This window comes from Cervus canadensis, chromosome 7, assembly GCF_019320065.1.
Source record: "Cervus canadensis isolate Bull #8, Minnesota chromosome 7, ASM1932006v1, whole genome shotgun sequence".
NCBI classification, from domain to species: domain Eukaryota; kingdom Metazoa; phylum Chordata; class Mammalia; order Artiodactyla; family Cervidae; genus Cervus; species Cervus canadensis.
Window position 1 is genome coordinate 54073963 of NC_057392.1, and position 23516 is coordinate 54097478.

The 23516-nt window shown below is 40.0% G+C and overlaps 1 protein-coding gene across 2 annotated transcripts in view; it reads right to left on the reverse strand.

Moving 5' to 3' along the window:
* Nucleotides 1-23516, reverse strand: part of TPRG1 (tumor protein p63 regulated 1) — a 170018-nt gene that overhangs the window by 90175 nt on the left and 56327 nt on the right. For both annotated transcript variants that reach the window (XM_043473438.1, XM_043473439.1), the window contains one exon: nucleotides 17400-17491. In XM_043473438.1, coding sequence (XP_043329373.1) covers nucleotides 17400-17491 — 92 coding nt within the window. The remainder of the gene's footprint in view (nucleotides 1-17399; nucleotides 17492-23516) is intronic.

The window sequence follows — 23516 nt, forward strand, 5'->3', positions numbered from 1 at the left end:
GTATATAGTAGTATGTGTATTTTAATCCCAAACTCTTAATTTATCCCCTTGCCACTATCCTCTTTTGTGACCATAAGTTTGTTTTTTTATGTCTGTGACCCTATTTCTGTTTTATAGGTAAGTTCATTTGTATCACTTTTTTAGATTCCACATATAAGTGATATCATATGATATTTGTCTTTCTCTGTCTGACTTGCTTCACTTAGTGACATCTCTAGGTCTCATGACAATTTCTAGGTCCGTCATGTTGCTAGAAATGGCATTATTTCATTTGTGTGTGTGTGTGTGGCCGAATAATATTAAGATATTTTTTAAGAATAAGTAAAAATCACCTATCCTTCAAGTTTCCATTTTAAATTCTGCTGTTTAATGGTGCTTCCCCTCAGTTCCCTCACCCCCAGTAGATGTCATCTCTCTCGTGGTGCTAGTGGTAAAGAACACACCTGTCAATGCAGGAGACATAAGAAATGAGGGTTCGATCCCTGGGTTGGGAAGACCCCCAGGAGAAGGAAAAGGCAACCTACACCAGTATTCTTGCCTGGAGAATCCCTTGGACAGAGAAGCCTGGCAGGCTACAGTCCATAGGGTTGCAAAGAGTCACACACACACTCTTTAAATACACACAAGCATTTAGCAGCGCCTCAATTGTGGCCTTAGTCACAGTTTTCTGTACTTGTCTTTCCGTTTTCCCCAGACTTGATGGGAGACCCTCGGTGTAGAGACAGTGACTGAACCCTGCCTGGGTTCCTTCACTGGGCCCAGCACAGAGCCAAAGAGAGAGCAAAGTCTTAGCAAGTGAGCAGAATGTGGAATAAAAAGCTAGAATCGTAAGATTCCTCCCCTCAGTGATGAGAGCCTGTCTCTGCTGGCAGTGGATTGGCCACATCCTCCCACCACCGCTGTTCCTCGGCACTAGCTGCATTTTCCTTCTGCTGGGGAAGGGGCCCAGACTTCATGGAAACAGAGATCCTAATTGCTCCGGGAGATTTGCAGTTTCCTGGGACTACAACAGTTTGGCCAGCAGAGGGCAACAGCGAACCAGCAATGACAGGCAGGACCTCTCTGAGCAAGCTTCTAGGACCCCCCACCCTGTTACTCAACCCATCCCAGATGCCTTGCCATTGTCTCCAGCCCTATGCCTAACAATACTCTCAGCAGCTCTTTTAGGGCTGTCAGATCAATTTGTTATTTGGAAAAGAGCTTTCTCCCTAAAATATTTTTTTATATTATTCCCTCAGACACATACAATATGCACACACACTCTTATGCACACACACTCTTTTACACACACACACACACACACACACACACATACCCCACACATTAGAGACATCTTCCCAGATATTGAATAGAGTGATTGTACCTGATTTATAAATCAATCTTCTTTCCCGTGTCCTTCCAGCCTCTTAGCATAACCAGCCCTTGAAAGAGGAAGACAGCATCTTGGCTAGTCAGGGATCAGCAACTCTGAAGGAACACACTAAATCATTCATTCTACACATATTCCCTAGCACCCACTGGGCTTCCAGGCCCTGAAGAGAATCCAATTTGGGTTTGCTATTCAAACACAAACAGATGAAAAATGCATGGCATTGAAGCAAAGCAATTTCCCTCCCCCTGAGTTAAGTGAAGTCTTATAAAACCTTTAGCTAAATAACCCACATGCAATTCTTTCAATCATTTGGTTACTCTCTCCCCAGGCCTCTCCAATTTGTTTAAAATAGGGGACCCTCCAAGTAAACACAGTATTCTAATAAAAACCCGATGTCCACAAACCTCCTCTGTTCCCTTCCCCTGACTTGACTTCCTGTGGTTCATTTTTTCCCACTATCCCATGCAGCCAGTCATGAACCAGGCCCTGTGCTTAGCTACCGGGAATACTGAGAAAAGCATTCAGCTCTTAAAGAATACACAGTTCTCCACAATGTGGGGGGAGATGGGGAAATTCCTAAGGAAGAGTTCATATGCTGTGAGGAGACTGGACAATGAGAAGACAAGTCCACAGACTCAGGTGTCTGGATTCTCAGCCCATTGTCCACGGGGATGAGGAGAAGGAACCTCAGGCATCTATTTGATGCCCTTAAGGAAGACTCTCTTATCAACTTTTCATTCCCTGCTTTTTAGTGAAGGTCTCAGTGTTGTAAAAACCACAGGTTGCAAGGTAGGGATGATCTCTGAAGGTGCACAGAGAAGGGTCTCAGGAATATTTAGTCATTTCTCCAATACGTCTTTAACATGTATCCACAATTTTTTTTCCCCCTGAGTAAGAAAAGTCCTACCATGAAATTTCATATTGTTCTAACTGATTGTTTCCCTGGTGGCTCCATGGTAAAGACTCCGCCTGCCAATGCAGGAGGCTCGGGTTCAATCCCTGGTTTGGGAAGTTCCCCTGGAGAAGGAAATGGCAGCCCACTCCAGTATTCTTGCTTGGGAAATCCATGGGCAGAGAAGCCTGGAGGGCTCTAGTCCATGGGGCCGCAAAAGAGTCAGACACAACTTAGCAACTTAAGAACAACAACCACACCAGTTGATTGCAGAAAAAAAGCAATGGTCAATGATTTTCCCAGAGAACAAAGTCCTAAAGATGGGATCCATCATGTTTTATGAAAAAATGAGGAAGCCAACATGACCAAGGTAAGGGGAACATGGAGGAGAGTGGAAGGAGATTTAAGCAGAGGCCACGTCATGTGCAGAAATGACCACAATTTCTTTGCTATTTGTGAATGCTTTGCATTTCACCAGGTTTCCCTGGTAGCTCAGACAGTAAAGAATCTGCCTGCAATGCGGGAGACCTGGGTTCTATCTCTGGATTGGGAAGATCCTCTGGAGAAGAAAATGGCAATTCACTCCAGTATTCTTGCCTGGAGAATCCCCACGGACAGAGGAGCCTGGCAGGCTACAGTCCATGGGGTCTCAAAGAGTCCGACACGATTGATTGACTAACTCTTTCACATTTAAATGGTTATTATCACCACTTTCCAGGTGGAGGAACCAAGCCCCAATAAAGTAATGTGCATCTAGTACCCATGATAAAGCCATCTGCTCCCCAGCCCAGGCCACGAACATTTCATCTAGCTGCTTCTCCCACTTACGTTCCCTATCCCACAGGCAAATGTGCCCTCCCTAGCACAGGACAGTCAGTAAGAGGATATTTTAAAAGTCACACAAAAGAGAAGACTCTGGGCACAGCCCATCCTTCTCTCTTTCCCACACAAGGACTGAATAGCTGTTGAATAGCTCCGTCCTCCAGGGCACACCAGACGCTAACAAGAGGCCCACCCCCTGGGGGGCTTCTCTCCTCCCCTCCTCCCCCGAATTTACTTCAGGGGATTCACTTGATCCGAAGCCAAAGAAGCTGGCAGGAGAACAAGGACTAATTCTGAGGAGGCGGCAGAAAGGGAAAAACAGAGGGACAAGATACAACAGATGCTCACATTTTGCCACCTCCATTGTTTTATTCTTTTAAACGGGAGAGATATTTGCTTACTGTATGTATTATTATAGTTACATCTCCTTGGGTACAGGAGACACAGCCCACATCAGGCAAGTCCAGGAAGAAGAGATGTGTTATAAAAATACTCTGAGGAATCCCACAGAAATTCAAGAACAGGAACCAGAGCACAGTTGGGCTTTAGGAAACCTGGAAAGTCATGAGGAATGAAATTTACTCCCTGGAGAGCTGTCTCATGATGTCTGTGTATCCTTCTACACACCTCATCTGTTTCCTCCTGATTAATGTGTTCCTTCTGCTCACTGTCAATGTTTTTTTTTTTTCCTTTTTAGTTCTACCTTGCCTGTGACCTTTAATTCTATCCTAAGTCCTGACTATACATGAATTTTCAGATCTGCTCTCATAACTAACTGGCTTCTGTAGCCCTAACTCTCCCAGTTCAGACTCTCAAGGTAGGGAGTTCTTTAGTTCAGGTCATTCCTTTGGGTCCCACATCAGCTAACCAGTTTAGCTTCTATTTCTCCAATCAGCTCTGGCCAGGGGCTGAAGTTATGTAGGAGAAAATAGGAATTGCCAATGAGAAACATTTTATTCTTCTTTTCTAGAATTGTTTTAACTATTTTAATTCCTTTGTCTTTCCATAAAAACTTTAGAATAATTTTATTTATATTTACAAAAATCTTGCTAAGATTGAAAGGAATTATGCTGAACATGTATGTCAAGTTTGTGGAGAATTACCATCTTTACTATGTTGATCCTTTCGATCTATGGATATGGTATTTAGATCTTTGTTTCTTTTATCAGCATTTTGTAGCTTTCAGCATGTAAGTCCTATATATATTTTATTAGATTTACACTTAAATATTTCCCCTTTTTTTGAGTCATTATTGTTATTGTATTTTTATTTGTTTTTGCTCTAGTACATAGAAATAAAATTGATTTTTAACTTTTATTGAAATGGTTTTTATATGTTGATTGTATATCTTGCAAACTTACTAAACTCTTCCATTAGTACTGGAAAATTTTTGGTAATTCTTTGGAATTTTCTTCATAGATTATTATGCCTTCTACAAATAGGGACAATTTTTATTCCTTCCTGTTGGACCTGTATGCCTTTTATTTCCTGTCTTGCTTTATTATGCTGGCTAGAACTTCCAGAACTATGTTAAATATTGGTAGTGAGAGTGGACACACCCATTTTGTTTCCAGTCTTACGGAGGAAACATTATCTCTTTCCCAAAAGTGTGGTGTTAATTATAGGTATTTTATGCAGACTTTCTTTATCAAATTGAAAAGATTTCCCTCTGTTATTTTTTTTTTTTTTTTACTATTTTTGTCATGAATGAATGTGCTGAATTTTGTCAAATGCTTTTTCTGCATCAATTGATCTGATCATATGATATTTCTTCTTTAGCCTTTTAATATCATGGAGCACACTGATTAATTTTCTAATACTGAACCAACCTTGCATCCCTGGAATAACCCCACTTGATCATGGTATATACTTATATTTTTTATATTGCTGATTTCTGTTTGCTAATGTTTTGTTAAGAATTTTTACATCTATATTCATGAGGGGTATTGGTCTGCAGTTTTATTTTTGTACTGTCTTTTTCTGAATTTAGTATCAGGTTAAAACTGGCATCATAGAATGAGCTGGGAAGTGTTCCTTTCTCTTCTATTTTCTGGAAGAGAAAGAAAAGTGAAAGTCATTCAGTCTTGTCTGACTCTTTGCAACCCAATGGACTATACAGTCAATGGAATTCTCCAGGCCAGAATACTGGAGTGGGTAGCCTTTCCCTTCTCCAGGGAATCTTCCCAACCCAGGGATCAAACCCAGGTCTCCCAAATTGCAGACAGATTCTTCACCAGCTAAGCCACCAGGGAAGCCCAAGAATACTAGAATGGGTAGCTTATCCCTTATCCAGTGGATCTTCCCGACCCAGGAATCGAACTGGGGTCTCCTGCATTGCAGGGGGATTCTTTTTTTTTTTTTTTTTCTCTTTTTAAGGACATGCAGGGGGATTCTTTACCAACTGAGCTATGAGGGAAGCCCATTTTCTGGAAAAGATTATGTAAATTGGTGTTCATTCTTCTCTAAACATTTAATACAATTCTCCAGTGAGAATTAAACCACCTGGGCCTAGATATTTCTTTGGAGGAAGGTTTCAATTACAAATTTAGTTCCCTAATTGTTAAATTAAATATCTATTTCATCTTGGGTCAGTCATGGTGGTTTGTGTGTATTGAAGAAATGGTTCATTTCATCCAAGCTGTCAAATTTATAATTGTTAGCCATAATTCTTTATTATGTCTCTGTTTTTTATCAGGTCTGTAGTGATACACCCTGTTTTATTCCAAATATTGATAATTTGTGTCTCCTTTTTAAAAATTTTCTTTGTCATTCTTGCTAGTAGTTTGTGAATTTTTTTAAACTTTTCAGAGAACCAGATTTTTGTTGATTGGGTCCTAGTATTGTTAAATTATTCTAAATCTATGCTGAATTTCTGCTCATTTTTATATCAGTTATTGAAAGAATGGTCTCAAAGTCTCCTGGACAATCATGGATTTTTCTATTTCTCCTTTCAGTTCTATCAGTTTTATTTCACATATTTTCCAGCTCTATTATTTGGTGCATACACATTTAAGATTGTTCTGTCTTCCTGGATGAAAGGATTGACCCTTTCATCATTATACAATTTTTCTCAATTTCCCTAGTAATTTGATTTGCTTGGAGGTCTTCATTTTTATAATTCACATACCACATTTCAGAAGCCACAGTAATTCTTAAACTTGGTAATTCTTTCTATTGAACATATAGTGGAAGTAGAAGCTCTTTTCTCTTCGCATTGATTACTCTTCCTATTCCTAGACCCAACCTACTTTCCCTACATCAGGGAATTTTGGGATAACCTAGGGACCCCAGAGAGTGGAAACAATTTCCTCTTTGTGAATCAGGCAGCATTTTTATTCATAAAAGACTATAACAGTTGTTTGTATAACAGCTGTAAATGGATTGATATGTATGGACTATAAATGGACTAAATGGATTGATAGCCTCAATATTAAGGTTGAGGTCTTATTTGTTTTCTTTACTAAAACACATATTGGCAGTCCCCTAAATAATTGAGACTAAGTTTAAAAAGAGCCTCTTGATGAGGGTGAAAGAGGAGCATGAAAAAGCCAGCTTAAAACTCAACATTCAAAAAACAAAGATCATGGCATCTGGTCCCATCACTTCATGGCAAACAGATGGGAAAAAATTGGAAAAAGTGGCAGATTTTATTTTCTTGAGCTCTAAAATCACTGTGGAGGCTGACTGTAGCCACAAAATTAAAAGACATTTGTTCCTTGAAAGAAAAGCTATGACAAACCTAGACAGCATATTAAAAAGCAGCAACATCACTTTGCCAACAAATGTCTGTATAGTCAAAGCTATGGTTTTTTTCTGTAGTTGTATACAGATGTGAGAGTTGGACCATAAAGAAGGCTGAGCACCAAAGAACTGATGCTTTTGAATTCCAGTGGTGAAGACTCATGAGAGTCCCTTGGATAGCCAGATCAAACCAGTCAATCCTAAAGGAAATCAACCCTGAATATTCACTGGAAGGACTGATGCTGAAGCTGAAGCTCCACCTGATGCGAACAGGTGACTCATTGAAAAAGACCCCGAGGCTGGGAAAGATTGAGGGCAGGAGCAGAAGGGGATGACAGAGGATGAGATGGTTGGATGGCATAACTGACTGAATGGATATGAATTTGATCAAATTCTCGGAGACAGTGAAGGACAGGGAAGCCTGGTGTGCTGCAGTCCATGGAGTTGCAAAGAGATGGACTCAACTTAGCGACTGAACAGCAACAAGTTTAAGGTACTGGGCAATTGTTTCCAGAATCTATTGCCTTTCTAATAATGTAAACATCTTATGTGATATCTTTCAATAAGATAGAAATGCTTATATAGTGGTCTTGAAGGAAACATAAAGGCAGTGGTGTGTTGTAAATGGTAAGCATATTCTAAAACAATAATATTAATAATGATGATGCCCTGATGTTGTTTCCTTGGTATAAATTCTTCTGTCATGACTGACTTCAAGATACCAAGGTGAGGTCACAGGAGCTGGGATTGGAAGAGATGCATCCAGTTGGCCATCTTGAGTGGGAGAACTGAGCACACAGCTTCATCAGGGGATGAAGAGGAGCCAGTGGAAGGTAATGGGAAGTGACAAGCTGTTGGCAAACTGGGAGAATATACTCTAACAGAACACATTCAAATTCAAATTTTTAAAAAACTGAGCAGGGTGGAAATGGCTTATGGCTCTCTAATTTGTGACTCCAAAACGAAATATATGATCCAGACTCCTTAGTCTGGCCTTTGAAGTTCTTTTCTTTCTGGTTCCTTTCAAGCCTTTCTAGCTTGTTTTTAGTCCTCTGACTCTTCACTGTAATCTGGCCACATTGAGTTGCTTATGGTTCCCTGAGCCTGCCTCAGTTAGCGCACAGATTCCCCTCTTTCCTGGGATGTTCTTTCCCATCCTATCTTTTTGGAAATTTCTCTTCCTCCCTTAATCCTGGTTATCCTCCTGATATATGTCAACAATACAGACACAGTGAGTTCTGCACTCCCACAAAATTATTTGCCGGATTGTGTATCAGTAAGTATCATACTGTGCTGCATTTCAATTATACATTCTCCTTCCCAAGACTGAGAGTTTCTTGAAGATGGAAATTTTGTCTTACTTATTTCTTTATTTTCATCATTTAGAGCAGTGTTTGACTTATGTAAGGAGCTCAGTAAACACATAAATGCATATATACATGAGTGACTGTTAATAATATAATTATTTTCAAAGAAAACTCTTGGGTGGCACATACTATATGGCAAAAAATTAGTGTAAGCATTGTATATATATTAAATGATTGAATTCTTAAATTAATATCCTTCTTTACATACCCACTTTAGAAGTGGTAAAATTGAGGCTCAGAGGATATAAGAGACTTACATACCAAAGTCACATTAATAATAAGTGTTAGAGCTGGGCATTTAGCTACATCAGACTTTATCCCACCTCTTGGCCTTTCCTGACTCCTCCTTAATTGTTTAGCAGTCTTGGAAAAACAAGAACACTTGCAAGTATGTTTGTGACTGCAGTAACTAAATGCCCTCACTGTCCTGTAATTCAGGTTACTCAGGACCATTAGCTTTCTGAATGAGGCTGCTGCCATGGAGGAATTTAGAGAGAAAAGCAACGTGTTTAATTAGGTGGTTGTTGATAACCCTGACCCAGGATAAATGGATTCTGGCGACAGAGGTGTTTTTGTTGCTGCCAGAGTCCTGCCACAGGTCATCACCATCTTGATAGATTTGAGGCCCTTTTCAGCCCGAGGGCTTTCACTCAGGGATGGAGAAGTGTCACTGGGCTTTGAGCTGCTTGCAGGTCCAGGGTAATGGAGGCAGGACTCGATGGAGGGACCCCACTAGTGTCAGTGAAGAGTTTCAAGCAGTAGATGTCTCTACCTGAATTCGATTCAAGTCAAGTCCATGGTGGATTCTGAGCCCTACCACATGTCAGACACTGGACTAAGTACTGAGCGGTGGGCAGAGATGGGTTTGGACAAAGGTGAGTCAGAATTAGGCCCTGACTTAAGCAGTGCTTCCCTCAAAATGAACTATATTATGTTGTAGAAGGTGAGCACAGAGAAGGAAGAGAAAATTATTCTCACTGAATCACTGTGGAAAGGTTTTATGGGCATAGTATCCCTGCAGGACAGGAAAGGTCTGAAAGAACAGGAAGGAGAGATAGCATACCAGATAGAGTGAAGTAAGTGAGTCCAATCATGAGGCCAAGGCATAGTGTCAGGAACTTTGGGGGATCAGCAGGCAGTTCCATTTGACTGATAGAATTTATTAAGGGGCATAATAATAAATAAAGCTGGAAGGGGAAATGCAGTCCATGACATGACCTAAGTGAGAGAGCAGAGCACACAGCACTATATCAGGGGATGAACAGGAACTAGTGTAAGGCTCTTAGCCAGTGTAAGATCTTAAAGATGTAACAGAAAGGCATGTAGGCAGGGAGAATCCACTGATGTCCTCAGAGCATGAGCATGAAAGTGATCCAGACTGATGCTTCCCAGAGGTTAATTACAGGAATCAACTGGGAACCCTGTGAAAAGGCAGACTCAGGTTCTGCATGACTGGGGTGGCCCTGAGTGTCAGCATTGCTAACAAATTCCTAAGTACCGCTGCTGCTGTTGGGGTGATGCTAAGACCACACTTTGAGTAGCAAAGTCTGGAAGAGCTGGAAGTATGCAAAAATGAGTGGGGTGGGGTAGGAGATACATTTCAGATTGTGAATTTGCATTTCACATTTATTATTCGTGAATGAAATGTTCAGCAATCCCTAGTTTCACAGTTTGTTTTTTGTTTTGTTTTGTTTGGCTTTTTTTTTTTTTAATTATTAGCAGCAATGCTTTTCATTACAAAAGTAGTTCAGTGCTCCTAATTAGACTGTGACAAGATGAAGCACAACTGACTTTGGCCCAACAGCAGCAGACACCATTCCCTACAGGTATCTGACTTTTTAGTTGATTCTGGGGAAAAGACTAAATAAGATCAAATGGACAGCACAAGGCCAGGAAAGTCTGGAGAGGAAAAGAGGAAAAGGTCTCGATCCTGCCCAGCAAATCTCAGTCCTCCTGCCTGCTAACAACAGACAATCAATAAAGAAACAGGACACAGGCCCAAAGATCACTTAACCAATTTAAACTGTGGTGATGACTGTGTCAGGAGATGGAAAATCACAAAAGGCAGCAAGAACAGAGCAATGAGAAGACAGCCTGGCTGGGAGAGCGGTCCCGTGAAGCCGGGTCCTCCTGTGACCCTTAATAAGTGGTTGCCTTGAGATAGGTCATTTAATCTCTGGGTTTCTTCGTCCATAAAATAAAGCCAGTAGTTCCTCCTTGCTTTCTCCTGCAGGTCTGTTTGAGGATCAAATATGAACTCAGGTGTGAAAGTGAACATAGGCACTGCTTTGGGGATCAGTTAACTCACTGGCACCCTAAACCTAAGCAATGGTTCCCGATCTCCTGGGCCTCAACGTTGCTTTGCTCCCAGGATGCCTCACCTTTTATATAAACATACAGCATGGTTATTGCTTCTAGGAGATCATCCTGAATTAAGCAGAAATGCCCTGCACACTTCCACTCACCCCACCAAGCCCGCAAAATAGAGTTGAGTTTATCCATTGAGTTACAATCTGATAAGGGACACACATGGAATCTGAGCACAAAAGCAAAAAAAAAAAAAAAAGAATATTTTTGCAAAAGTCAGAACAGCATAATGCATTGGAGCCCTATTTCTGCTACTTTAGAGCTGTGCTATCCTTCTTTTTAATTTTTTTTATTAAATATAGTTGATATATAATGCTATGTTAGTTTCAGGTATATAGTAATTAGTTATGTATGCATGTGTGTGTGTGTAATGACCTCTAATGGAAAGAGTATAAAAAATTTTATATATATATATATATTCCATTATAAGTTATTACAAGATATTGAGTATAGTCCCTGTGCTATCCAGTAGTCTTTGTTGCTTAAATATTTTATATGTACTACTCTTCTGAACTTTGATTTCTTCATCTGCAAACAGGAAGTGATGTTTCTACCTAAGACAATTGCTATGAAGATTGAATTAAATGAAGAGTAATTTTTAAGCTATAATTTACTATATAACTATCACTTACTATTTTTTGTCAAAAACAAATGGAGAATATCGTATATATTTTCATTTCTCTTTCCAACTGTGAAATATTACTCTGGCCTACTGGTAAATATCCCTTACTTGGCACTTCAATTTTAAAAGAAAAATATAAACCTCTACACTTGTGTAGCCATTCACAGTTTAAAAGTAACTGTCTAGTACTTTACAAAAATTACATGATAACTGAGAAGAATATGAGGAAAAACCTAAGAAAAATTCCATTTAGAGATCATCAAAATTATATAAATTATAGCAATATAATGGCAAGCACATAGAAAGCTCTTATCACAAAGTACAATTTAAGTGCTCAATAAATGTTATCTATTAATATTATAGCAATCATTGACAAAAATGCATGGAGAAGAGCTGGAATGATATATACCAAAAATTAACAGTGGCTGTGCTTCTTTCAAGAGCAGAGGATTTCTAATTGATTAAAGACTGTACTAAAACAATTCACTAATTAAAAAAATAATGGAAAGCCCATTCAAGTTCACCCAGCTACACTGACCATAAGCAGCAGAGTCAGGAATCAAGCCCAAGTTTTCTGATTTCAAATTCAGTACTCTTTTTATGACACTAGGCTGCTTCCTTGACTTTACCTCATTTTACTGTCTATCTGTCCAACTTGGGGAGCTGGATTTGACTAAAGCCATGGATAAAAACCTACATGGGTTTCGGGAGAGGTAGGCTATGAAACATGCTGAAAGTATTTTCCACGAAGATGAAGAGCAAGAGTTACTTGATCCCAGCCACTAGAGGCAAGTCCTCTCATTCAGGAATAAGAGGAATAAGAACAACAACCCCACCACTACTTTACACTAATGTGTGTGGAGTGAAGATCCCATCTCTTTCCACCTCCCTAACCACCGCAGTCAAAGACATTTTGAGTACTTTTGACTCAAGAGCCACTTCATTGCCATTGTATCACGCTTTTTGAGACTCCATAGAGTGTCAAGTTGTTCTCTTGGGGCTGGCTTAATGGATCACTTCTAAAAGGGTACATGCTATTTAAAAAGTCCTTTCCCAGAAGGACCAAGAAAGACAGTGCAAGGAGGAGGATAAAGTTAAGACAAACATCATCCTGTCTTTATAGCCATAGAGGCTTATAAAGTTCCTAAACCGGCTGGGCTGAAAACTTGAGTCTCACTTGGAGTCTCCTTGCTTCATGCTGTGCTAGGTCACTTCAGCTGTGTTCAACTCTTTGTGATTCTATGCACCGTAGCCCACCAGGCTCCTCTGTCCATGGATTCTCCAGGCAAGAATACTGGAGTGGGTTGTCATGCCCTCCTACAGGGGATCTTCCCAACCCAGGGGTCGAACCTATGTCTCTTATGTCTCCTGCACTGGCAGGCGGGTCCTTTATCACTAGCGCCACCTGGAAAGCCCTTCTTAGGGCATTCTTAATGGTCAGCTAACTGGGATCTCTCTGGAGTTGACTGCATCTCTCATTTTCCTTTTGGTCTCCTTTTGGTCTCTCATCCTCCTGTTAGTCTCTATCCAAGTGCCTTCAAACTTTTGTTTTTCCAATTCTGCTGAATGATCCATTTGTATAAATTTAGAACATCACGAAGAAGCTCACCTGAACCAGATTGAGTGATATCCCCCAGAAAATGCCTTGACTGGCTTAATGTTATTTCATGCCCTTATTTCATACATAGATAGACCTTCTGCAACCTTGCAGCCTCTGTCTGGCATTCATCTTTCCTCAGTCACCTGTCCAGACTTCATACATTCATCACTTTAGATGATGCTACTTTAGAGCTGTGCTATTCTTTTTTAATTTTTTTATTAAATATAGTTGATATATAATGCTATGTTAGTTTCAGGTATATATAATTAGTTATGTATACACGTGTGTGTGTGTAATAACATCTAATGGAAAGAGTATAAAATATTTTACATATATATATTCCATTATAAGTTGATGGATGACTCTTTTGCCGAATTGGTAACAGTTTTTGAATACTAGAAGAATATTTTCTGAGCCTTTTTTGTGTTATGGCAATATCATAGCCACGCACACACTTTTAAACTTGCGTCATTAGCATATCCCCCACTACTTTCTTAAGTTTAGACAATTAACAAAACAATGAAATCAAACTCTGATCTTTAGAGTTTCCTTCTTTCCATGCTATAATTGCTGCCACCAATTTCAAGCTACCAGCATGACACCACTGAACATGCAGTTGGTGAAAGATAAGCACACTATCATATATTATTTCCACCACACAAATAGAACAGGTAAAAATAACCCCAGGTTTCCCAGGTGCCACTAGTACTAAAGAATCCACCTGCCAATGCAGGAGATGTTAGAGATGTGCGTTTGATCCCTGGGTCAGGAAGATCCCCTGGAGGAGGGCATGGCAAACCACTTCAGGATTCTTGCCTGGGAAATCCCATGGACAGAGGAGCCTGGTGGGCTACAGTCCATGGGGTCACACAGAGTCAGACTCGACTTAACAACTAAAACTACCACCACCTATACTACTTGGACAGCAAGAAGATCAAACAAGTCCATCCTAAAGGAAATCAACTCTGAATATTCATTGGAAGGACTGATGCTGAAGCTGAAGCTCCAATACTTTGGCCACCTGATTGGAAGAACCAACTCATCGGAAAAGACCCTAATGCTAAGACTGAGGGCAGGAGGAGAAGGGGGAGGCAGAGGATGAGATGGTTGAATGGCATCACCAACCCAGTGGACATGAAATTGAGCAAACTTAGGGATATAGTGAAGGACAGGGAAGCTTGGTGTGCTGTAGGCCATCAGGTCACAAAGAGTTGGACGCGACTTAGCTATTGAACAACAACAACCGACCTACACTACATTAAAAGGGTTTTTACTATTCATGATTCTGAAGATGGAATACTGATTTGACAGCAGACATTCTTTAAACCACTGATGAGCAACCAAGGATTTCTCATCTCCCCAGAAGAAACTGAAAGTTGATGTACACAAAGCCCAGTCATTTTTGTCACATACGAAAAAGTGTTATGCTTGAAAAGAGTCTTGTGTGGTTAGTAAGGTTGGGGAAATCGGTCTATATTACAGCCGCTGAAACTTGTAAGAATGGATGGTCTTATTCCACTAGAAAAACAAGTAGAGGGGACAAGAGCAGCCCCGGGCTCTCAACTTTCCAGGCCCATGTATTTATACATTTGTTTTGTTCCGTCTTGCTGTTGTTATTTTGGAGGTTTGGTTTTAGTTTGATTATTTTTGCTGTTTGTTTTTTTGTGTTTTTTTTTTTTTTTTTGCTGCATTGCAAACGAACAGAAGAGTTAAGTGTGATAAGTCATTCAAAACCTGTACGCATGGCTTTCTTTTGACAAACAGCCTCCTATCTTCTGCTTGAACAGTCACAGTGTCTGGGACCTCATTCATTTAGTCCAGATGCCTAAACTTCTTTACAACTGGCACCTCTTTCCATTACAAGTAGGCAGTCTGATCAAGCTATAAGGATTAACAGGCAAAGGAAAGTAACTGGCAATGTCTTACTCTGGTAGAAATGACTGAAATCAGATCTTCTCTTGAAACTTGCTTTTGATGGAGGGTCATAGGAGAAGTAAAAGAATTTTAACAGAGAGGATGACCAAAAAAGAACACAAAATCACTACCATTTAAAAAGGAAAAATGGGTTTCAATGCACACAGGAAGAAAGCCTGACAGCAAATAAGCAAATGTGACTGCTTGAAATTCTACATGCATGGAATACACACATTATTGTTGTCCTTAACATAAATGGATACCCCAAAATGAAAGCAAAACAGAAAACCAGTTGCTGGAAAGTGCTTACCAACTCTTTGAGCTTCCTATTAGGTTCAGAGCTAGGTACAAAACTTGAGTCTTGGGGGTAAAACTGTTCACATTTATCTGAACACTGCTTGGTTCAGCATCCTAGTTGATATTAAAGCAAGCACACAATTATGGAGTTAAGCCTCAACACAGATCACACAATCAGATTTATTTTTGGTCAGTTGACATCTACAGGCTATTGCTGTCAATCACTAAGCAAAAGCATTCAAACAACGAATAAACCAGGTCAAATAAAATCAAACAAAATAGGCACTATTAAAGAAATGAGAGAAATGAGAAAGTCGCTCAGTCATGTCCGTCTCTTTGTGATCGCATGGACTATAGAGTCCATGGAATTCTCTAGGCCAGAATACTGGAGTGGGTAGCCTTTCCCTTCTCCAGGGGATCTTCCCAACCCAGGGATCAAACCCAGGTCTCCCACATTGTAGGCGGATTCTTTACCAGCTGAGCCACCAGGGAAGCCTATTAAAGAAGTAACTGATACTATTATTAATATGTGAGAGTTCACACAAACATCCACCACTGAATTTGAAAGACCACATTTGTGTATCCTTTCTTATAAATGAGATACTTTGTAGAAATGAATTAGTTAAGTGTTTACCTCTGATGTAACCTTCAGAATTGAAGTAGACATCTATCCTAATCAAGGCAGGCTTTTCATTTGCACAAGTCATACTCTACCCTGCAAATGAGAGGTGGAGAGTGGAAAATAGTGATGATAGAGATGGAAATGGATAGATAGAAATAAAAGTAGAGGCTACAAACAACAGCAAAAACTAACTATTGGCTTACCAATAGTACTTGTGAACAGAGAAAGGACACTGATATGCATTGAAAAGTCATATGTGTTGGGAACTTTGCTAAGAATTTTACGTTATCTCATTTAGTCATCCTAACACCTCATCAAGTATATATCATTATCTCTAATTTATATATTAAGACACAAATGCTCAGAAATTGTCAGGTTGGTTTTCAAAATTCATTTTAACTCAAATATTGGACCCCATTTGAAACAATGATATCATGTGGTGGTCAGACAGATGGAAACAAGTTATTTGGGTCTGCATTTCACTGATTTATTCTGCTTGCCTGGATGATTAAACATTCCAGAGTTGCCCTCCTAAAACTTAATCAAAGAATATGTCCCACTCAGAGGTGAAAGACTAAATGATTTTTCACTCAAGTTATAGGAGTTACTGAACTTTTCTGCTGATACCTCTGGAGACCAGAGGTTACCAAGAAAACTTACTGAACCAATTAGGTATCTGAAATGGAGTTCTAACTGCATTCTCCTCTTAATATTATGGATTCTGCAGAAGAAAAGACATGCCTCTTACCCTTATTATGTGTATATTTTACCTATTATTGTAAAGACCATGACTTTCCTAATATTTGCCTGGTGGGTAAAGTAAAGGTCACATAGACACTAGAATTTTGGGGAGGACAGAAAGGTCAACATCTCCATGGCGTCTTTTGCAATGAAAACCCCTGTAGCTAAGATTAAAACTTGAGAGTGAATAGAGTAGTCAAAAAAGTGACAAGGACTTAAGTGTTAGATTTGGTTTTTATCCTAACTCTGAACAAGTCGCCTGTCTTTTTTTGGCAGTGGTGAGGAAGGGGTTATATTTGTTTATTTTTAAATGTTTATTTTATGTTGGAGTATAGCTGATTAACAATGTTGTGTTAGTTTCGGGAGTACAGCAGAGCGACTCAGTTACATATATACATGTATGTTCTTTTTCAGCTTCTTTTCTCCTCATTTAGGTTATTATAGGGTGTTGAGCAGAATCCCCTATGCTATACAGTAGGTCCTTGTTGGTTATCTATTTTAATATGGTAGTGTGTACACGCCAATCCCAATCTCCCAGTCTGCCCCTTTCTACCAGGTGGCCTGTCTTTATCCTACATGATTTTTCCTAGTTTTTTGCTCAAAATTCACATTGTATATGTTGACCTCACCCATCCTCTTTCCCAACCCTCCTTTCTGCTGTATCCAGAGTGGGATGGTGAGTAGCCTGGTATGATTGGTGAAAGAGTTCTTACAAGAGACAGAGATTTTTGGAACAAGAGAGCTCAGTTAGGAGGCTAATGCAATCGTTCTTGTGAGAAATGGTCAGGCCCTGAGTTAAGGTAATTGCAGTGATGGCTGAGAGAAGCAAGTAGTCTGGAAAACAGCTGTAGGAGTCAAACTTGGTCATAACATCAGCCATGGGGCACCACAAGACTTTACTCTCCAACAGGAGAGTAACTGATGATCTCTCTGTAACCAGAAGAAATTCTTCCAGAAATTCTGGCCATCTTCTATTCTATTATGGTGTTGTCAAACAAAAGGCTAGATTTCCATTGCCCTTCACTTAGTCATAATTACTCACTCTGTCAAGAGCCAGAAGCCTTGAATTGTCTCTCCAGAAGTCTTGGTAATATGGCCTTTCAAGTCTTCCATGGCAGTCTCAATGACCCCTGGCTGAGTAGGAAGAAGAAAATACCTAGTTTAGAGAAGACTGAGTCCCCTTCATGCTTACAATTAGTTACTATATCCCAGCAACTCCTCCAGAAAGTTGACCAGAAAAGATAGTTCTTGGAGTAACCTGTTGGTTGTTGGCACTGCCTGCCAGAGAGCTTAGTCTTGAATTCTGGTGTTTACTAAGCTGCTCTCCTTGCATGGGACAAAAGTGATCCAGGTCCTAATAAGACTTTCATAATCTTACTTTCACTTGTTCAAAGAAATTAAGATCACTGTTTTCAGAGGGCCAGTTTTTCTGATAAACAAATATGTTTAGAATGAAATTCAATGCACTTAGCAGTATGTTTTTGTTTTTTTTTTAAATCAAGCCTTTCTCAACCCACTCCAGTACCTTTGCCTGGAAAATCCCATGGACGGAGAAGCCTGGTAGGCTATAGTCCATGGGGTCGCAAAGAGCTGGACACGACTGAGCGACTTCACTTTCTTTCTTTCACTTTTCTTTCTTCAAACAGTACATGGCAGTAAAATATAAAGGAAAAACCTTTCAATGTTCTGACTATAGTTCTGGTTCTGAGAAATGAACTTTTTTGTCTCCTTACCTCTCTTTCTTCACCATTCTCCAAGCAGGTATTCCTACTATGAGCCTTCCACTAGTTTAAAAATCGATTGACATTCCTTAACAAGAAATTCACTTTCCTAGTGGCTGAGCAGTAAAGAAGCCTCCTGCTAATGCAGGAGACATAGATTCAATCCCTGGGTCCAGAAGATCCCCTGGAGAAGGAAATGGCAACCCACTGGAGTATTCTTGCCTGGGAAATTCCATGGACAGAGGACCTTTGGTTGGCGAGAGGGTGGGGGGAGGGGAGGCACTGTAATCTATGGAGTCATAAAGAGTTGGACACAACTAGTGACTAAAAAACAAGAAATTCATAGACGCTTGAGCTTAGTGATTCTTAAACTTCAGTGCACATGAGAATCACCTAAAATGTGTTTTTAAAACACAGATTTCTGGGCACTGTCCCCAGAGTTTCTGATTCAGTAGTTCCAAGGTGGGCCTGAGAATTTTCATTCCTATCAAGTTCCTGGGTGATGATATCGGTGTGGGACTCTACTGTAAGAACAATTGTTCTCTAGGCAGGCACTCTCAGCCTTTGTTACTCATCAGAATCACCAAGGGAGCTTTGGGAAATTCTAATGCCGAGGCTGTACACAAAGCCAATTATGTCAGATACTCAGTGGGTAGGATTCGCATAACAGTACATCAGGATTTTTAAAAGCATCTTGGGTAACTCCAGTGTATAGAACCACTACAGCTCAGGGCTCATCAATTATAAGCCATTTCTTTTTATAGGTGTGGTAACAGGGGTCTGCGTATGGAAGTAACTTGTCAAGTTCCCTCAGCTAAGATGTGACTGACACAAGACAGGAAACCTAGACATTCCACCTCCAGGTATATGACACAGTGCTGATCTCACGCCCAACCCTGGAACAAGTATGTTACAAGCTCTCGTATAGTCTCTATGTAATAGGGATTTATACTAAACACCTAATCTTCCATAAATATTAGCATTCCCAATTCTCCTAGTTTGAGACCTTTCCTAAAAGGAAACAGGGACACTAGCCTGGCCAAGACCCATTCAAATATATTTTTCTCCCAGAGGTGAGTGGGTTGTAGGATTTGGGGTTGCTTATTTTCTCAGTCTTTGATAAAAGGCTTTGAAAAATGTTGACCATAGAGTCCATTGGTTAAGAAACATGAGTCCACATGTAAAATATAGGAAAAGAAGTAAAGAATCCGCCTGCAATATGGGAGACCTGGGTTCGATCCCTGGATTGGGAAGATCCCCTGGAGAAGAGAAAGGCTACCCACTCCAGTATTCTGGCCTGGAAAATTCCATGGACTGTATAGTCCATGGGGTCGCAAAGAGTCAGACACAACTGAGCAACTTTCACTTTCACACTTTCACTTTTCCCCCTCCCAATTCATTCCACACAGTCCAAGTCATCCTGGAAATGGACAGGACAACTACTCAGAGTTGGGTGACCTGGGTTCATATTCCAGATCTGTCATGAATAAATCCTTTGACCTCTAGACAATGATTTACTGTCCTTGGCCTCCATTTCTTTATCTATAAGACAAATGAGTAGACTGAACCAAAGCTTTCCAAGCCAAGCTGATGATCAAAACCTCCTGGAAATCTTTAAGAAAATATAATCACAACCTTTACACTGAGAGATTCTGATTTCTCAATTTTAACAAGTTTCCTGTTGAATTGGACAGTCAGCCAGTAGACTGAATGATTTCTGACTCTTTGTTATCCTCTACTGCTGGTTGAAGGGCTGTCAGAAAGCTAATACAGCACCCCAGACCTGCTGAACCTGATATGTTATGAAATCAATAAGTTCTGGGACATTCATTAAATATGCTTTGTGCTCCCATTGACACAGGAGGTTGTATCAACATCACTGATCCAGTCCCTGGTGGCTCAGACGGTAAAGAATCTGCCTGCAACAAGGGAGACCTGGGTTCAATCCCTGGGTTGGGAAGATCCCCTGGAGGAGGGTATGGCAACCCACTCCAGTCTTCTTGCCTGGAGAATCTCCATGGACAGAGGATCCTGGCGGGCTACAGTCCATGGGGTTGCAAAGAATCAGACATGACAGAGTGACTCAGCACAGCACAGCAGGTAGGACCGGTCTATGCTTCATGGAAATCTCCTGGGATTCTGCGACAATTCTCTCATCACTCATCCTCAGCTCTCCATGATGCAGCCTGACTCTACCAGGCTCAATGGTCAAAGTTCTCTGAAAAATGATACTTTCTTTGATGATTCATCATCGCTATTTTTCCTGTCTCTCTTCCTGTATCCGTGTAATTTCTTCTTCAAGCTAATATAACTTGGTAGTGAAACTAATACCTTTCAGAAGAAAAAAAAAATTAGAAGTAGAGTTGGAGAATAATGAAATAATCCTGAAATAAGCATTTTGTTGAATGCTTTTATACCAGGCACTTTGCCAAAAATATGTAAAGACAAATAAAAGAATGTAGAATTTTTCAAAACTTAACTTGTCTTTTCTATGAAAGGCAATCAGCAAAATCTATCAAAATGATCTATCCTTTGATCCACACATTCCATTTCTGTGAAGTTATACTACTGACACTCTTGCATACGTACAAAATGACATATGCATAATTTCCTCTGCAGCCTGGTTTGTGGATAGCAAAACTTGGAAACCATGCAAAAGTCTATCCATAAAAGACTTGTTAGGTATATCATAGGGCACACACATGCAATGAAATATGACAAATGTAAAAAATGAATAAACATACTATGAAGCAAGGGCAAATATGTCATCATTTGTGTAAAAAGGAGGAGAATGGATAAGAATAAGTATTTTTGTTTGTTCGTACACACCTGAAGTCACTCTAGAAGGATACATAGAAAATGTTAACAGGTAGTCCCTATGGGTAGGGAAGAAACTTGATGGTGGACACAGTGTATACAGGTGGTGTTTTACTATGCATCCTTGTGTGGATGCTCAATTCTTTTCTACCCCATGGACTGCGGTCCACCAGGCTCCTCTGTCCATGAGATTTCCCTGACAAGAATACTGGAGTGGGTTGCCATTTCCTACTCCAGAGGATCTTCCCGACCCAGGGATTGAATCCGCATCCTCCTGTACTGAGCCTCCTGCATTGCGGCTGGATTCTCTACTGCTGAGCCACTGGGGAAGCCCATTGTTTTACTATACACCTTTGCAAAAGTTAAAGGTTAAAAGTAAAGTGTATTCTTTAGAGAACAGTTTGGAAATCTCTGAAGTCCTATCCGGGTACTCATTGCCTGAGTTCTCACCTTCAGCAGAAACATCGATCACGCCTTTATGGAACAGTTATGCATCATGTCCTGAGAAAGTACTTTACTCTTCTCCATTTGTTACTATTGGTTACTATGATACATTAACTTCAGTCATTTACTGTCAAAAATACAATAAAGTGTGTGAACCTTTTGACTTGTGTCCAGGACAAGGTTTTTAAATCTCAGCCTTTCTGGTTGCTATGAGACCCTCCTCAAGCCACCTTGTCATTCCACAAATCAGTCTACATGCATTTGTTAGATAGATGAGATACCATTAACTGTAACAGAGCTGTTTTGGAATGCCAAAAACATTGATAACACTGTGGAATAAAAGACTCTGTTACCATTCTTCTTGTTCATACTATATAGAAGGGAAACCTTTGTACCAGAATCAGGGGATCAGATGATTACTGCGGTAGAACAATTAGCTCTGAGACTCCTTGTAGCCTGAGACTCAAAGGAAAGTTTATTGGAAAGATATGTACTCATCATCCGATCAAAGAAAGCTTAGTTAGAGAGTACACATGCATTCCTAATTCTAAATTTTAAGAAAAAAATCATTAGGGGATCCTTATTTTTAAGTCACTACATGACATAATGAGCAATAGCTTCTCTGATGTCTAGCCCTAAATAGTTTTCAGTCAAAACAAACGTACTGAGGAAAGTTCAAGGACATAAATATTTGTTGTGGTTGAACTTATTTTATTTTGGAGTATAGCTGATTAACAGTGTTGCGATAGTTTCAGGTACACAGCAGAGTGACTCAACCATACATATAAAAGACATATGTATTTGCCTGCTTGAATTTCCTTGAGCTAGACTAGCCTGGGAGCCAATTGTCACACAAACAACATTTATGTCGCTATTAACATTTTCCCTTGTAATGGATTCTTTAGCCAGACAGTGAGAAGAAAGGACAGAGTAGAAAAGAGTGCTCCTAAGGACTTCGACACAGTCAGCTCTCTCTTGCCGGTATCAACATCCTCAAAAAGGGTTTCCTTTGTGGTAAATTCATAAGGTAAGAAAATCAGTTCTGAATTGGACCTGATTCATAAAGCTCAGGCAAATTTGTCTCTCTCTGAAAATGAAAGAAATACTTCTTATCTCATAATTGTTAAGGATCTATGCTCAGATAGAAACATCAACTTTTATTACCATCTTCAAAGCATTTCAGTGTAAGGAGGGAAATCCAGAAACCTTCTGCCCAGTGAGATATATAATTTCTAAGCCAGAAGGAAGCTCACACAGACAATAACAATACAACTAATATATTTAGTTGTTCCCAGTACAAGAGCAAGACACGGGGAAGCCTATAGTAAGAGAGGAGGGAAAAGGAGAGTATGAAAGCCAAATTAGTGTCATGAAGGCAATGACATCTTGCCACACAATGGGAAGTCCCAAACCTGCTTATTAAAGACTCGTTGCTCACAATAGAACACAGACTATAAAAAGGCCATGGGGAACCATTAATTAAATATTAAAAGATCAAATAGTTTTAGTCCCATTAGTTTGTATGTAATTTACATTCTCAAGTATAAATTTAGAGATAATTCCCCATCTCTAATCGCTTTCAACTTTCTGATAAGGTATCTGCAAATATAGAGTCCTACAGGGAGTTTAAATATATCTTTCCCCATGCAGATCAAGTATTGTTCCTTTCATAAGAAGTTGCTTTTGAATATCACTCTCCACAACTAAAGTGATTATCATAATATACCTCAAGTTATTAGCCTTGAGGGGTACTTTTGTTGAGAGAAGGCAGTAGGCCATTTTTAGACATGTCTAACCAATAATAGCAAATGAACAAAAATAGGAGGAAAAGGTTATCCAAGCAGACTGATACCAACTGGTTCAGGCCCTCATTACGTGACTCCTCATTCATTGTCCAAGGTCAGAGGCAGTGGATAGCTGGCATGAAGTGCCAGGAATCCTGGGTTCCAGGCCTGCCATGGTCCCTAAGTTGCCAAAGAAGAGAAGTCACATCAGATTTGTGTGTCCTAGGGGTAGGATTAGATATTCTCTGAGGTCCTTCCTGGCTTGAAGCAAGAATGTCGCTAAGCCATATCAGAAGGGCAAAGTTGCAATAAATAAACACTTGTCTGGAAGATTGAGGAAAGAAAGCAACAACACAGAGTGACCCATAAAATAACATAAGAGGTTTAAGGGAC